At 33.8% G+C, this 18,826-nt stretch overlaps 1 protein-coding gene across 1 annotated transcript in view; it reads right to left on the bottom strand.

Annotated features, from left to right (window-relative positions):
- The window catches only part of TINAG (tubulointerstitial nephritis antigen), a 176,871-nt gene that overhangs the window by 88,646 nt on the left and 69,399 nt on the right, over positions 1-18,826 (bottom strand). The window contains 1 exon segment of the mRNA XM_043963306.1: positions 5,397-5,577. Within this exon segment, the coding sequence (XP_043819241.1) occupies positions 5,397-5,577 (181 nt within the window).

Below are 18,826 nucleotides of genomic sequence, written 5' to 3'. Positions count from 1 at the left end.
ATTCAAGTTCCAAATTTTCTCTGTTCTTCACATCCCTCTCCCACTCACTGATAAAGAAAGCAATATGGTACCAATTATACATGTAAAGTCAAACAAGACCTATTTCCATATTAGCCATGCTACAAAAAAAGCAAGAAAAATAAAGAGAATAAGAAAAAATGTTTCAATCTGCACATATAATTCATTAGTTCTCTCTCTGGAGATGGATAACATTTTTCATTGTGGGTCCTTTGGAATTCTTTTGGATAATTGTTTTGATAATATCTAAGTCTTTCACAGTTGATTATCATTACTATATTGCTTTAACTGTGCACATTTTTATCCAGGTTCCACTCACTTCACTTGTAATCTGTATATATGTCTTCCCAGGTTTTTCTGAAACCAACCTGCTTGTCATTTCTTATAGCACAATAGTATTCTATTTCAATCATTCACCAAAACTTATTCATCCATTCCCTAATTGATAGTCATCTCCCAAAATCCAATTATTTGGCACTACAAAAAAGATATGCCAAAAATATTTTTGTGCAATAAGTCTCATTTTCTTTGATCTCTTTGGGATATAGACTGGTATTAATGGTATTTGTGGTAAAATAATATGCAGTTTTATAGCACTTTGGGCATAGTTTGAAATTGTTCTCCAAAATAGTTGAAGCAGTTCACAAGTCCACCAACAGAGTTAATTTTGTTCATGCACTTTAATTAATATACCTATTTAATGATAATAATAATATACCTGTTTATCCACATCCCCTTCAATATTTTTATTTTTTTCTGTCATGTGAGCCAATTTGATATGATGTGGTACCTCAGGGCTATTTTAATTTTTAGTTTTCTAATCAATAATGATTTAGAACAATTTTTTCATGTAACTATTCGTAGCTGTGATGTCTTCTTCTGAAAAGTGCCTATTTATATCTTTTGAACGTTTATCAACTAGGGAATAGTTCTTATTTTTACAAATTTGGTTCATTTCCCTAATATTTAAGAAATGAGGCTTTTATCAAAGAAACTTGCCAAACAATATTTTCCCAAGTTTCTTGATTTCCTTATAATTTTGGCTGCATTTAGATTTGTTTATAAACAACAACAACAACAACAAACCCAACTTTTTAATGTTATGTAATTAACATCCATTTTACTTCTTAGAATCCTCTCTTGTTTCGACATAAATTGTTCTATTATCCATAGATTTGACAGATCATTTTTATGCTTTCCTGATTTACTTATAATATCCCCTTTAATTCTAAATTATTTATTCATCTTGAACTTATTTTAAGATGTAGTGTGATATTCTAGATTTTTTTAATACTTTTTGCCCAAAAAAACCCCAACTGTGCTTTCTAATTTTCCCAGAAACTTTCAACAAATAGTGATTTCTTACCACAAAAGCTTAAATCTTTGCTTTCTCAAACACTAAATTTCAGTGGTCACTGACCACTATGTATCATTTACCTAATCTTATCCACTGATTCATTACTCTTGTCCACTGATCCACCACTAAGTTTCCTTTCATTACGATTTTTTATTGATTCCTTAAATATTCTTGACCTTTAATTCTTCTAGATGAATTTTGTTATTATTTATTCCAACTCTATAAAGTATTTCTTTGGTACTTTGGTATGTCACTGAATAAGTAAATTAACTTAGTTAGAATTGTCATTTTACTTTATTTACTCAGCCAATCTATGATCAATCTATATTTCCCCAATTGTTTAGATCTGTTTTTATTTGTGTGAAAAGTGCTTTGTAATTGTCTTTAGATAGTTCCTGGGTTTGTCCTGACAGGTAGATGCCCAAGTATTTTATATTGTCTATAGTTATTTTAAATGAAATTTCTCTTTTTATTTCTTGCTGCTGGATTTTCCTGGTAACAGGAAGAAATGCAAATTGTTTATTTGGGTTTATTTTATATGCTGTGACTTCATTAAAGTTGTTAATTTTTTGTTCATGCACTTTAATTAATTAATTCCTAGGGTTCTTCAAGCATACTATTATATCATCCTCAAAGAGTCATAGCCTTGTTAAATCACCACTTATTTGTATTCCTTTAATTTATTTTCTTGTGTTATTGCTATAGCTACCGTTATTAATACAATATGGAATAATAGTTGTAATGATAGACATCCTTGCTTCACTCCTGATATTATTGGGAAGGATTCTGGTTTATTTCCATTAGAGATAATGTTTACTCTTGGTTTTAGATAGATAATATCTATCAATTTAAGAAAGGGTCCATTTATTTTGGTGCTTTCTTGTGTTTTTTACTTGAAATAGGTGGTGTATTTTGTGAAAAGCTTTTTCTGCACTGATTATTTTATTATTGGTATAGAGAAAATTAGAAATTGACAAAATAACTCCTAATAATAGCTTTAATTTCATCTTCATTGGTAATACATTGACCCTTTTAATACTTTATACTGATAATATGTTTGCCATTCTTAAAAAATGTAATTAATGAATGATTTAATTGCTTTTCTTATTTTCTTTTTAAAAATTAAAAAAAACCCAGCTCCTATTTATTTCCTTGCAATTTTAAAAAATCTTTGGATTTTCAGGTTTTCCATTTTAATATTTAATTGAGGATTAATAATTTGCCCAATTCATTCTTCTACTTTTTCCTCTCATTTTTTGATGTGTGAATGTAGAGATAAAAATTTTCTATAATGTACTACTTTGGCTGCATCCCACAAATTTTGTTATGTTGTCTCCTTATTGTCATTATCTTTACTGAAATTATTGATTATTTCTATGATTTGTTCTTTGACCAACTCATTCTTTAGGACTGAATTATTCCCATTATTTATTTATTTATTTTTGGTGAGGCAACTGGGGTTAAGTGACTTTCCCAGGGTCACACAGCTAGTAAGTGTTAAGTGTCTGAGGCTGAATTTGAACTCAGGTCCTCCTGACTCCAGGGTCAGTGCTCTATCCACTGATCCACCTAGCTGCCCCTTCCCATTAATTTTTAATCTGTGCATCATGGTTCTTTTATTGAATGTAATTTTTATTATGTTATGATCTGAATATGGTGAATTTAATATTTCTGCTTTTGTGAATTTGTTGATGATGCTTTGTGAAGGTGTCACATACAGCTCAGACAAAGATGTCAAAGGTTTTGGGTTTGAATCCTGCCTCTGATACTTATTACCTATTCACATTATTATTCTCATCTTCACTCCTCATCTATAAAATGAGGATAATAATAATACCTACCTCCCACGGTTCTGGTGAAGAACAAATAAGGTAACATAGGTAAAGTCCTTTGCAAAACAAAGGGTATTTGTAAATGTGAGTTAAAATTACTTGCTCTATAAGTACAAATCATCATAAAAAAAAAAAACTATACAACATAGCTTTGTCTGGTTCTTTTGCGACTAGTGCAACAATAGGGAATACTTCTTACCAGGAAGCTGGTAACAAAATTCATGAGATGAACTCCCTGGTTACTAATACCTAGCAAACAGATAAAAATGCTAAATGACCCATAGTCTTATGTAGTGACAGTAGTTGCTTCTGCAGTGATAGTAGTAGCATGTGCTCAGAGAGTACAAAGAATCATAATTTTTAGACTGTCTAAAAATATTAATTTTATATCTAGGACTTTAAGTTTGCGTTCTTTGTCCAATGATGAGCAAGTGGATCTAACATCAAAGTAACTGAATTACATTGATATTGAGTTTACTGATGAGTAATCTTGAAATAGAAAAGAGATATAATAAAACATTTTGGTCAAGAAAGAAGAAAATAATGCAAATTAGGTTGGCATTCCCTAACTTCATTTTTCCCTTTTCTTTATGATAACAAAGTCAACTCACAGTTTTCTTTCTAGTAAACTATCCCCTCTAGTTTTAAAATAATAGTAATTAACATTTATATGGCATGTTAAAATTTTCAAAGAATTTTTTTCTCACTTGAGTTTCATAATAGCACGAAAAGATAAGCACTACTGGTACCAGTGTGCCCTTTTTCTAGATGAGAAAACTGAAATTCAGAGAACTTAAATGATTTATGCAAATCAAGTAGCTGGTACCTTTAATGGAAGGATTTGAATCCAAGGCTTCCTCACTTTTGGTCTAGTACTTTCTCCACTATCCAACATTGCCTCTCATACACTATGATGTAATTTATACTTGTATAGCACAGTTAATACACATTTATATAACACTTCATATTTTAAAAGCACTACCATATATTTTATTCCATTCTTAACTTTATAAGAGGAGAAAACTGAGGTTCTGAATAAATGACTTCTCCAAGATCATCTAGCTACTTAATGACAGAGGCCAAACTTGATCCAGTTTTTCTTTCCATCATTTCATTTCTACTATTTCCAAGATTGTGTTCAAGCATGGTGTATTATTGTGATGAAGAAAGAAGATAGATATTGTGGAAGCTATAAGAATTAGGTGCTACTTCCATGTAAGCTCATGTGAAAAGGATCAAGGTTAGATATAGAGACTTGAGAATAGTGGGTGAAAGCATGTGAGTGAATAAGATAACTAGAAATGACCCCTGGAAGTAAATAGGAGGAATATGTGCCTTAAGTAACCAAGAGCCAGAACAACCAATATGCCACAGTGTCACAGACACAAAGAGAATGCTAATAAGAAAGTGGCCAACTGTATAAAATACTTCAGAAAGGTCAAGAAGGGATGAGGCATGATAGCACAACCACTTCATCTGTCACTGTATTAAGCACCTACTATATGTGAGATGCTAGGAATACCAAGAAAGCATCCCTGTCTTCAAAAGGTTTACTTTATACTAGAGGAAATAAACATGCCCAGTAATAGATATAACATACATACATATGCATACACAAATTGACATACATATAATACAAAGTAACTTCAAGGAGAGAGCTGAGAAGATTAGGAAAGGGTTCACATAAAAGGTGGCAGTTGAGCTGTAACTAGGTAAGGATTCTATCAGGTGAGGAAGGTATATATTCCAGACATGGAGGATCATTTTTTACTAGAATCACTATGGCAGGAAGCAAAATGTCATACATGGGAATGTATGTCCAAATAGGAGGATTGGACTAGAATGAAGCATACATGAATGGGAGATTTTGGACTTGTACTATTAGTATATGATTTACTTTTGGGTTTTTTGTTTGTTTGTTTTGTTTTATTTTGGTGGGGTAATGAGGGTTAAGTGACTTGCCCAGGGTCACACAGCTAGTGTCAAGTGTCTGAGGCCAGATTTGAACTCAGGTTCTCCTGAATCCAGGGCTGGTGCTTTATCCACTGTGCCACCTAGCTGCCCCTAGGATTTTTACTTTTAAATGGAAGCTTTCCGTTTATTTTGTTCTAAATGTTCATGGTACCAGGATGCATTGAGTCTTATTGGTCAAAATCAAATTGTTATAGTATTTCTACTTTTTTACTTACATTGGAAGAGACTCTATATGGAGGAGAGCACTGGTATATTCGATTAGATTTCTCTGTGTTGTTTGGACATGGTTTTGTGGCATGCCTTTTACCCCGTCCATCAGATCTACTGGCCATGTCACAGCCATTGTTGTTGAAGATTTGGTCCTTAAAAAGTGGGTAGCATGCATGAGACACCAACCTAAGCAGATAAAATAAAACAACTGCTTATAAAAGTTTCTATGCATCTAATAGTAAAATTTGCATTGCAAAATTTTACATACAGAAAAACTTTACATGCTAAATTACTTGAAAATGCTACTTTCAGAATCTCTAATGTGAGTCATCTAGATTAATTAATCCCTTGTCTTACCATCATGAAGTCACTCAGCTTATAGATGTGTGTATACACATATGTGTACATACAGGCATGCATGGACATATACATACATATGCCTATGTCTAGTATGGAAGTTCCTGAAGATCACTTAAGAAAAAAAAAGTTGGCAGCCAATAGACTTAAATGTTATCATGAGGACAAGTCCCTCTGGCTCTAAACATAGGTGTAACCTTTGATTCCATACTCTCTCACTCCCCCCATATACAATCAGCAGTCAAATCCCATCACTTCTGCCTTCACCACGTCTTTCATATAATGATTAATAATATTAACTAACATTTATATAGTATTCTATGTCAGTCACTATGCAAAGTACAATTTTTTTCTCACTTGATCCTTATAATAACCCTTAGAGATAAATACTATTATCATCTCCATTTTGTAGATGAGGAAACTGAGGCAAACAGGTGATAATCAACCATTCCATATACATGTTTACACACACACACATATACATATGTATGTATAGATATACATACATACACACATATAGATATAGATATCTCTTTTTCTCTTCTGAAATTGATACCTGGTACAAGCCTCATCACCTCATGCCTGGTAAATTGCAGTAGTCTGCCAATTATTTTTTTTTCTTTGTGGGGCAATGAGGGTTAAGTGACTTGCCCAGGGTCACACAGTTAGTAAGTGTCAAGTGTCTGAGGCTGGATTTGAACTCAGGTCCTCCTGAATCCAGGGCTGGTGCTCTATCCACTGTGCCACCTAGCTGCCCCCTCTGCCACTTATTTTACTTCCTTAAGCCTCTTCCTACTTCAATGCATATACCTATCAAATCATTTCCCTATTCAGTCAACTCTAAAGGATCCCTTTCACCTCCAGGATCAAGTATAATATCTTCTATTGATTATCAAATCCCTTCATGACTTTGCCTCTTTCTGCCTTTCTTGCATTTTATTTCTTTCCACATTCTGAGGCCCATGACATTGGCCTCCTTTCCGTTCTTTGAACATGATCCTTCATCTCACAACTGTAGGCCTTTTCACTGACATTCCTCCATTGCCTGGAATCCTCTCCTTCATCTTCACCTTCTGGATTCCATGACTTCCTCCAAGTCTGAGCTAAAGTTCTGTCTTCTGAAAAAAAAAGTCTTTTTAGTCCTCCCTTAATCTCTTTCCTCTGAAATCATCCTTAATTTATCCTATCTATATTTTTTTGTTCAGAATTGTTTGGATACTGTAATGATTGGAATGATGCCACCTACTGGAGACTTGCTGTGGGAAAGCTCCACCATGAGGAAAATGCCTCAGAGGCATTGTGGCTTTTCCTTGGCATCAGGAAATGATGTTTGCTCATGGGTGCTGTCTATCAAGGCTACCAGCCAATCAACTTGAGGAGCCTCCTATGGTCTGGGAGGAGACAGGAAGGAGGAAAGGGAGCCTGTGCGGAGAGCTCTTGGGCTTTTTGGGTTCCTGACTTGATGGTGGTGGCGGCAGAGGACTTCACAGGAAATTTGAGGAAAGATAGGAATGCCAGGCTGTTGGAATTCTGTTCTCAATCTTTTTCTTTCTATTTTCCAATAAACCCTTAAAAACCTAAACTCATTTTATCAGTGATTTTAGTCAGTTTCCCCCAAAACTGGGGGAACAGATTAGAATCCACATTTAGAATCTTAAATTACACAATACTCTCTCCTCTGTTACACCATGAACTTCTGGACAGCAAGGACTTTTTTTGTTTGTTTGTTTGCTTGCTTGCTTTTTGCCTTTCTTTGTATCTATAGTGCTCAGCATAGTGCTTAACACATAATAGACACTACATAAATGTTAATTGATTGTCTGGTTTCCAAATATGTAATTATATAGAAGAAGCAAATTTAGTATGGAATAGATGATGAATTGGATTATTCCCCAAAGGAATGTTCTGATAAATTATGTAAGCTCTAAAAATAATCTATTTAACATTTTATTATATTACAGAGATATCATAAGAGGTAAATTGTTAAAGGTCTATAGTTTATAATAGTTTATGTGGAATATCACAACACATAACAATACTGAAAGGGGAAATGAACCAAATAATACAAAGTCAGATATTACCCAAAATTCAAAGAAATGATCTTGATTTCTCTACAATATAGTGTCAAGAGGTAGATGAGAATGTGAAAAGGATGAATTTGCAGTAAATGTCTAGTTACAGATAATCTAAATGAGTAAATAATGATGAAAATGGTGGGAGACTATTTTAATAATAGCAAGCATTTATATAATGTTTTAAGGTTTGCAAAGCACTTTATAACTATTACCTCATTTGATGCTCACAATAACCCGGGGAGGGATAGAAACTACTATAACTCCATTTTACAGATGAAGAAACTAAGGAAAACAAAAATCAAGTGACTTGTGATAGGTCACATAGATAGGAAATGTCTGGGGATGGATTTGAATTCAGTACTTCCTTACTCCAAGTCAAATATTCTATCAACCCTACTGTCAAAATACCTACAATGAATTGTCTAAATATGTCTCTTAGAAATAAAATAATCAAACAGAATAGGGGATAATTTGAACCCAAAAGAACAAATGCCTATTAGGAATTCTAAAAAAATTTATTTAATTGTGTTTTATCAAACTTGAGAGACAACAATTGGTTGCAACTCAGGTAAGTACTTCATTTTTAGCATAGGCAGCTAGATGGAACAGTGAATGGAGCACCAGGCCTGGAGTCAGAAAGGAAATAGCAAACTACTTCTGTGTCCTTGCCCAGAATACCCCAAATGGGGTCTCAAAGAGTCAGACACTTATCATATAATTGAACAACAACAAAAAAAATAGCTACATCAACGAGGATTCCTGGCAATGCAGAAAGTCATATGCAAACTCTTATGTCCCTGGTGTCCTCAGTATGAATAGTACATAGATGATGTGATTTTTAAAAATAAAATAAAAAGGCACAGAAACTTACTACCATCTCTGAAAATGTCTCCCCACACACCTATCCCACCACCTAGAACATACAGCCCAGGTTAGTCATTAGCTGACTCATGGTCTTCAGGGAAAGATGAAAAAGACTTACAATAATGCCACCTGTAAGCTTTGCCTACGTAATTTAAAAACATGTCTTTGTTCCTTCTAAATTGCACACAGTAGCTCTTTAGCAGATTAGCCATTAAGTAAGAAACAGGAAAGACTCAACCATGCATGTGCCAGAGAAGTAAGGCAGCTCACTTTTGTCACATTAACATTGTCAGAAACAAAAATGGACACATGTGCCTCAAATTGCATTGATGAAGTAGATATCTGTTAGTTTTTTTTGTTTTAATCAGCAGATACATCAATCAGATTTGAACCTTTCATGCTGTGCTGGTAGACTTGAAGTATAATAGATTTAGGATTTTAAGGGACCCTAGAGATTATTTAGTATAATCCTCTCATCTTAAATTTGAAGACATTGAGTTCTGGAAGTTTAAGTGACATGGTTGCCATCAGAAATAGGATTTGTACCCAGGTCTTCTAAGTCCAGTGGCAAGGCTCTTTCTACTGTACACATGGAGGGGTAAAATAACCAAGGAATATGAAAGGTGACAATAGAAAGAGGTCTACAGCGTATTTTCCTCTGAGTTTCTCCACAGGAATAACTCAGTGTTCCTCTATGTTATGCTTTGGCAAGCCCAAGGAAAAATCTTGTAAGAGGCAATGAGGTGGCATAGTGAATAGAGTGCTGGGCCTAGAGTCAGGAAGACTGGTCTTAGACCTAAAGGTCACAGTAAAATTACCATGTGACCCTGGGCAATTAATTTAGTCTATGTTTGATTCAGTTTCTATAACTATAAAAAGGGAGATAATAATAGCACTTACCTCCCAGAGTTGTTAGTTGTTGTGAATCTCAAATTAGATAGTATTTGTAAAGCACCTAGCATAATGCCTGGCACATAGTAGGCACTTGATAAATATTTGTTTCCTTCCTCCTTGAAAGATGACATAAATGGAAAGGGAAGGATAAAAATAAAATGAAGGGAAAAGAATAATAAAGGAAAGAAGAAAGGAAGCAAAAAGAGAAAAAGAAAGGAGAGATGAGATAAGAGGAAAGAGTGAAGGGAAGGAAAAAGGAGAGGATGTAGGGAAGGTACTGGGAGGGGAGAGGAGGAGATAAAAAAGGAATACTAGAGTCCTGACAATGGGATACTGATGAGTCATCCCCAAATCATAATCTTTGTGGGACAATGAACATAGGGATCAGTCAGTCAATCGATAAGCATTTATTAAATGCCCACTCTCTGGCAGGCTCTGTGCTAGGCACTAGAAAATCAAAGCAAAAAAAGAAAACAGAGATGAAAGGGCATTATTAGGGAAAAATCACAAAATTGTAGAGTTGGAAGGGATCTTAGTGACTATGGACTCAAAAATAAACAAGTGGACACTCAACATGTGGTCATTCGTACTTGACATATCCATACTCTACTTGACCATCTTTAATGAGGAGGAAGTGAGAGCCTCTAGAGGCAGCTCATTACCCTTTTGGACAGCTCAGCTAAGAAGTTATTTTCTGACATCAAGTCTAAATCTCTTACTAGCTGTTTGATCCTGGGCAAATCACTTAACCGTCATTGCCCCACAAAAAAAAAGTCTAAATCTGCCATTTTGCAGCTTCTACCCACTGCTCTTTGTTCTGTCTGCTGAGGTTGAACAAAATTAAGCTAATCATTTCAATACTTTAAAATAACTATCATGTTGCCTCTGAGTTATCTCTTATCAAATATATCTTCCTCATAATATCTTCCTCAAATTCCTCATATATCATAGATGCGTAAGGTCTTTTATTATCCTACTTGCAAAGCTGTAGCCCCTCTCCGGCTTATTAATGTAATTCCTAAAAGTTGGCATGAAGAGCTGAACACAATACTGTAGTTGGATTCTGACCAGAACACAGTACAACAGGACTGTCATATTATTCCTATTAATGCAACCTAAGATAACATTAGATTTTTTGTTTGCCATGCCATATCACATTGCTGATTTACATTGAGCTTACAGTCTATTATCTATAGCCCCAAGATTGTTTTTTGTCAAACTGCTAACCATGACTTCCTATTTTGTACTTCTGAAGTCACTTTTCTGAACCCAAGCATATTACTATAATTGTCCCTATTAAAATTATTTTATTAGATACTTCTAAATATCCCAGTTTATCAAGATTTTTACATGTACTTGATCATCTATGTTAGCTATCCTTTTCAGCTTTGTGTCAAATGCAAATTTGACAAGCATGCCATCTATGTTTTTCTCCTAGTCAACAAAAAAATGTTAAATAGTAAGGAAGGACTATGTTTGCTAATGGATACTTCCTTCCAAGATGACATGGAGCCATTTAATGGTTACTATATGAGGATAGTACTAAACCAGTTATAACAGCACTATCATCTGACCCAAATGTCTCCATCTTTTCCACAAAAATAGCATGACATACTTTATTAAATGATTTACCAGGTAACTAGCTGATGCAGTAGATAGAGTGCTAGGCCTGGAGTCAGGAAAACCTGTTTAAATATGCCTTCAGAGACTAGCTCTGTGACCCTAGGCAAATCACTTAGCCTCTGTTTGTCTTAGTTTTCTTAATAGTAGAATAGGGATAATAACAGCACCTATCACCCAGGGTTGTTGAGAAAAAATGAGATATTTGTAGAGCAGAATCAAGTAGGAACTTAGTAAATGTTTATTCCCTGTTGTAGTCTAGGTAAAATTGTATCTATAGCATCCCCCTAATCTAAACTAGTTGAGTAACCTAGTCAAAAAGAGAAATAAATTTAGTCAGACATGGCCTGTTCTTAATGATGCAGTGCTTATTTATTATGATCAAAACTTCCTTTTCTAAATGATCTCTAACCATGTCTTTAATGGTCTTTTCTAAAAGATAACCAGAAATTTAAATTAAGCTCATTGTCATATACTTTCAGCCTCTAATTTCTTACCTTTTTGTGTATTGGTAAAAAATAGAACCTTTGCCTTTCTCTAATCTTAAATAATCTCACCCTTTCTCCAGGATCTTTCACATAGGACTAGCAGTGGGTCAGCAATCATATCGATTAGTACCTGAAAACTGTAGTTCACCAGGGTGAAGGGATTTGAATTTTTCAAAGGAAGCTAGGTATTTTTTTTTACAATGTCTTTAATTGAATAAGGTATGGATTGCCTTCTAGTCTTTTTTCCCCAATCTTTCCTCTAGTCTCTGGGTAGCTAGCTGGTACAGTGGATAGAGTGCAGAGCATGGAGTCAAGAAGACTCCTGAGCTCAAATCTGGCCTCATGCATTTACTAGCTGTGTGACCCTGAGCAAGTCACTTAACTCTGTTTGCCTCAGTTTCCTCATCTGTAAAAGGATGGGAAGAAGGAAATGGCTAACCATTATAAGATCTCTGCTAAGAAAAGCCCAAATGGGGTCAAAAAAAATGGAAACAACTAAAAAAATTATTGACCAACACGCTAAACCTTCTTTCTCCCTGGCAGAGAGAAAGAATAAAAGTAAGCAATTCTGCTTTCTATTGTCAGTTATTTTTTCTGCATTCACTCTGAGAAGGGGTCATTTCTTTCCATGGATCCTCTTTTCCCTAAATATATCTAAATCATTGGCAATAAGAAAACAAAACAAAAAATAAAACAAAAACTTGTTTTGTTGTTGTACTTAGCTTTCCTTTAAAATCTCAATTTATTCTGAGCTTTAACAATCCTGATGTTATTTTTACAGGATCAAATCATGCTTTTACATTCATCCTCTGTTACTTTCCCTTGCTTCCATCCACTACTATTTACTACTTTTTTCCCATCTAAGTTGACTATCTGAGAATTGACATCAGTCTCTTTGGACAATTTACAATTTTCTCCCTTATTGGATTATTTTTTTTGGTGTCTTCAGAATTTCATTCTTGAGAATTTCCCATGTTCCCTGGATTGTTTCCCCTAGTATAATATTAATTAGTATAATATTAATCTTTGATATCCTACCTGTCCTTCTCCTTAATTTTTGGAGTCTACTTTTCTAAAATATACATCTCATGGAAGATTTTCTCCAGTATTTTTCTCTTCTATTTATCAAAATATTTCTGTGTTTCTGTTCGGTTGTTTGCTGTTAAGGAGAATGAGATCCAGAAGAAAATTATCTTGGTTGGTTTTTTTTTCCCTCCACATCTTGACAGATGAAACTGTCATCAAGAGATGCCAATGTCATTACCTGCTCTGCTTTTACTGAAGAGAGATCCAGTACATGTCTGGATAATTGAAGTTCCCCATTATGACTATATCCTGCTTCTGTGCTAGCCTTGCCATCTGTTTTCTGAATTCCTCATCTATTTCTTCTTTCTGTCCAGGTATTCCATAGTAGACCTCCAATGACAAAATCATTCCTGCTTCTCCCTCCATTGATCAGAGTTCAAATGAATGCTAAGTTCTCACCTCATTCCCTTTCTGTATATAATATATACATATAAAGCCATATTCTGATCAGGAAGCTTATTCCACCAAACCTCCATAGTATTTATACAGGACAGAATTTTAACTTTTTTCCTTTAGAATGCAAATTCCTTCTTTTTTTTTTTTTTTTTGCCTAAACATTGGAGATTTGCGTACAGATATATGAGGTATGAAATTTACCACTGGTTAATGTTCTTGATTTTTCCATCTAGTAAACTTGTGAGTATCTCAAAACTGGTGCTCTTATTCATTGCAGCTACTCTCTAGGACATTTATTGTGGTAGATATACATAGGCAGTTTTCTCCTTCCCTCAAACTTTTTAGTTTGGCTTTGGCTTTGACTTGCATAAGACCAGGCAAATATATGCTTATGAGCCTTTGATAGGTACATTCTAAGTCTGGCTGGGAGCCTGTGAATCCTATATTTTAAGGTCTGACCAAAAAATCCAATTCTTCTTCTCAAATATTATCTTCTTAGCCAGATATGCATATCGCAAATCAGTTTTTCTTTTCTGCATCCCTTGCCATTCATGGGCAGCCTTGAAGAAAACACCATCTGTGTCCTCATCACCTTCTCACACAAGATGTCATAATCTTTGGCAATACTTTCAAGATTCCATCTGAGAGGAAATTTCACAGGAAATCATATAATTTAACTTATTTATTTCTCCTCTCTCCTGCACAGGATACATTTCTTTTACCTTGATCCCTTGCAGCTCACAACAATGTATATATCCCCTCTTTCCCTGACTTATTATTTCTCTTTCTCCTTTATCCTAGGAGAGAAATAAAAATTTTAATTAAAATCAATCAGAGCTGGCAATGTCCTATAGCTAAGGGAATTTTGTGATAAAATAGTGTATCTGACATAGTTTTCAATTCTTTATCTGCTATTTCATGGGCCCTTGTTGTGAATATATAGAAGGCCATGGACAAGAGTCACATGGGCAGATATAGATGTGTTTCAATCTGCATTTTTAGAGGGAACAACTACATTAATAATATTATAGATCCATTTAATAATAGCTATAATTCATATATTTCCTAAAATTTTGCAAGGTGATTTATGTATGTATGCTATCTCTCATTTAATCATTTCAACAACCCTAGGAAGTAGGGGCTATTATGTTCTACAATTTATAGCTAAGGCAAAGAGAAATTAAATTACTTGTCCATAGTCACAAAATTGGCAATTGTGCAGTTGATCCTAGGTCTTCTTGACTCCAGGTCCAGCACTGTATCCATTATATTACCTAGCTGCCTCCTATTTTAGTATATGAGTATTTGCTTTGGTACAAATTTTAATGCACAGCACACTAATAAAAATGCCTTGGAGTCCAAAGTGAACATGATTTTAAGACTCTGGATAATAAACATATCCTCTGAAATCTTATTAATGAAAATAAACTTTTAGTGTAATGTAAACACAACCCTTTCTGTTTGAGTGTTTGATCCTCCTAGTCATTATAATACTTTATTAGACTATAATTAAACTCACAAAGATTACCACATACCTTTAAACCTTCATCTAAGGTGAAATAAGTAGAACCAGGAAATCAATACATATAATTATAGCAGTATAAATCAAAAGTTTTACAAAACAAATAAAAATTGAATGACTTACAAGTATAATAACCAAGCTCCTTTTTTGCCAAGATGGGGGACTATGGTGGTCTAACTCAAAAAATATTGTCAGATTTGATGAACCTTTTCTCCCCTTCATTTTAAGGATGCATCAAAATAAACAATTGGTTAATTTGATTTTAAGAAGAAAGAATACAACCAAATTGGTATCAAAAATAAAAAGGTGAATGCACCACACATGAAGATGACGTTAAAACAATTATTAGGAACTACTACTTTGCCCTATTATATGTTAATCAATTTGACAATCTAACAGAAATGGATGTATATTTACAAAACAAAACAAAACAAAAAAGAAAGAAACTGTTGAGATTAACAGAAGAGTAAATAGAAGGCTTAAACAACCCTATCTTAGGGGGAAAAAAAATTGAACAAGCTCTCAATGAGATTTCTAAGAAAAAATCCCCAGTATCATATGCATTTACAAGGGAATTTTACCAACCACTTAAGAAACAATCCAAATACTATATAAACTATCTGAAAAAATAGATAAAGAAGTCCTATCAATTTTCTTTTATGACGGTTGGAGCAAAAAACAGAGAAAGAAAAATAAAGACTAATCTCTTTAATGAATATAAATGTGTAACTTAAATAAAATGATAGCAAGGAGATCACAGCAATATATCACAAAGATCATGACCTGTGTCTAGGTATTATTTATACCACAAATGAAGGGCTAGTTCAATATCAGGAAAACTATCGCATAATTAACCATATTAATAATAATAATAAGATTAAAAATTTTTTTTGACAAAACACAATACTCATTCCTATTAAAAACACTAGCAAATATAGGAATCAATGAAGCTTTTCTTCAAATTTTAAGTAGTAGCTATCAAAACCCAAGGAATAAATAGGAATAAATTTGAAGTCTTACCAATAAGATCAGGAGTAAAGCAAAGATGTCCATTGTTATCATTATTATTTAATACTGTACTAGAAATACTAGCTATAGTAATAATATAAGAAAAAGAAATTGAAAAAGAAAAATAGGTAATGAGGAAACAAAACTAACATTTTTTGATCAAAGGAATCAATAAAAAATGTTAAGCAAGTTAACCTAGCAGTACCAGATTTCAAAGTATCTGGTAAAATAGTAATCATCAAAATAATCTGGCACTGCCCAAGAAACAAAATGGCATATTAGGGGAATAGATTAGGTAAATAATACAGAGTAGTAAATGACCATTGTAATCTAATGTTTGATAAACCCAATCATCAAAGCTTTAGGGGTAAAAACTCAACATCTGATAAATAATTGCTGGGAAAACTGGAAAGCAATTTCACAGAAACTAGGCATAGACCAGCATTTCATGCTGTATATACCAAGATAAGGTCAAAAATGAATGTGATTTTGACATAAAGAAATTGGGGGAGCATGGAAAAATGTCAGATCTATGGATAAGTGAAGCATTTATGACCAAACAAGAGATAAAGGGGATTAAGGAAAGTAAAATGGATAATTATGATTACATCAAATTAAAAAAGGCTTTTTCACAAACTAAACCAATGTACCCAAGATTAGAAGGAAAGTAGGAAACTGGAGATTTTTTTTTTTTGCTGCAAGTTTCTCTGATAAAGGCCTCATTTCTAAAATATGAAGGGAACTGAGACAAATTTACAAAAATAAGAGACATTCCCCAGTTAATAAATGATCAAAGGATAGGCACAGGAAGGTTTCAGAAGAGATCAAAACTATCAATAGTCACATAAAAATTCTCTAAATCACTACTGATTAGAAAAATGAAGACTAAAACAACTCTGAGATACAACCTCATCTATCACACTGGAGATTGACTAAAATGACAGACAAGGAAAATGACAAATGCTAGAGGAAATCTAGAAAAGTTGGGACACTAATGCACTGCTAGTGGAATTGTGAACTAGTCCAGCCATTCTGGAGAACAATTTGGAACTATTCCCAAAAGGCTATAAAATTGTGCATAGCCTTCGATACAGCACTATAATTCTAGGTCTTTATACCAAAGAGATGAAAGAAAATGGAAAAGAACATATTTGTAAAAAACTTATATCAGTTCTTTTCATGGTGCCAAAAAATTAGAAATAGAGGGAATGCCTATCAATTGGGAAATGGATGAGCAAATTATGGTATATAATTGTGATGGAATATTATTGTGCTATAAAAATGATGAGGGAGACAGTTTCAGAAAAACATATGAGAAGACTTCTGTGAACTAATGCAAAGTTAAGTGAGCAGCTCAAGAACAGTAACAGCAATATTGTAACGATCATCAACTGTGAAGAACAATTACTCTGATCAAGACAATGATCCAAGGCAATTCAAAAAGACCCATGATGAAAAAATGCTATATACCTCCAAAGAGGTGTGAACTCTGGATGCAGATGGAAGAATACTTATAAAAATATTTATTTTTTTGTATTTTGTTTTTGTTTTCTTTTGTAACATAACTAACTAATATGGAAATGTCTTTTGAATGAACACATATGTGTAAGTGAAATCAAATTGCTTGCCTTCTCAAGGAGGTGGAGAGCCAGGAGGGACATAGAGAATGTGCAACTCAATTAAAAAAAAAGATTGTTTTAAAAATTTTACAAGTAATTGAAAAATATTTAACAAGATAAATAAAAATAATCTTCAAAAAATTAGGAATGCCTCTCTGAATAGAAGACAGTTAAAGATATATTAGGCGATATAAAAACATGATATAGAAATCTCATACTGTTTTATAAACATAAGAGCAGTCATGAATCCTCTTAATTCAAAATATTAAGGTCAGGTATTCTTATAGGAAAGAAACTGAGGTATTTGGATGAGATATTTGTATTTAATATCTTTGTACAGAATTTCCCCCATCACCTGATTACTTTCACTCCTCATCTTAACTTTTTAGAATCCCTGTCTTCCTTTTGATTCCACTTAAAAGCTACTTTCTACAGAATGCTTTTCTTCTTGGGGGAGAGGGATGCATATAGACACAGATATGTGTGTGTTTGTAAATATTTATCATTTCTCTGTATTGTGTCCCTCATTAGAGTGTAAGCTTTTTGAGAAGAGGGAGTATTTTTACTTTTTATTTTTTTCTCAGGTTGACACTTAGTAGCAATTAATAAATACTTGCATATTGATTATGGTCCGATACTACCTGTGTAACCATGGGCAAGTAACATGGGAGTCAGTTTTTTCATTTGTCAAATAAGGGGTGCTGGACTAGATGCCCAGCAGAATTATGTGCTGTCCAATCAGATCCAAATCTCTTCTTATAGCAAAGGAGCAGTAACATCTTTCTTTCCTGCACTCTTTCTCCCTCTAAAACCAATATGTGGTAGTGGAGAGCAACTAACCTCTCTCAAGCTATATAGATAGTGGTTTGAGAATGATAACTAACAATGATGAGTTTAGTTCTCTTGGAATGAGCTTCCAACCATTCATTCTCCAACCTAAAAGCACCTTCCAAGCAGAGAAAGCCTTCATGTTAGCTGACTCGCTCACTGGCTTCTTGAGTTAAGTTCCATTGCAGCTGCCTTATCTACTATCCTCAGTGTCAAATCAGACCCTTCTGGCAAAATTACCCTTTCTGGCAGTTATGAATACAGCATTCCTAATTTAGCCTTCCCACAGTCTTTACAGAATTATTTGATTGACCACTTTTGTCCATTTTAAGCTAATTCTAAAAACAAATGAAAATGATCCAAACGACCACAATGCCCAGCAGCCTCAGTTATTTCTCTGATCTTTAACAAATCCTCCAAATCCATTTGTATGAGGGGCAGTTCTCTATCTGATTCTCCTAACAGACTGTACCGCCCCACATTTTAACAGGAAAACTGAATTAGTTCACATGTGGATTTTCTCTGAGTTTTTTTTTTTTTTTTTTTGCACACAGAAGTTAATTTTTGCATTCCAATAACCAAAGTTCTCCTTTACAAAAGGGGAAGTCACATATACTAAATAAGATAATTCAAAGTAATTTGAGGAAACTAGGGAGAGCAAAACAACTGAGAGAATAA

This window comes from Dromiciops gliroides, chromosome 4, assembly GCF_019393635.1.
Source record: "Dromiciops gliroides isolate mDroGli1 chromosome 4, mDroGli1.pri, whole genome shotgun sequence".
Lineage (NCBI taxonomy): Eukaryota > Metazoa > Chordata > Mammalia > Microbiotheria > Microbiotheriidae > Dromiciops > Dromiciops gliroides.
The sequence above is the reverse complement of the archived record's forward strand: the minus strand, read 5'-3'. Positions and strand labels throughout refer to the sequence as shown.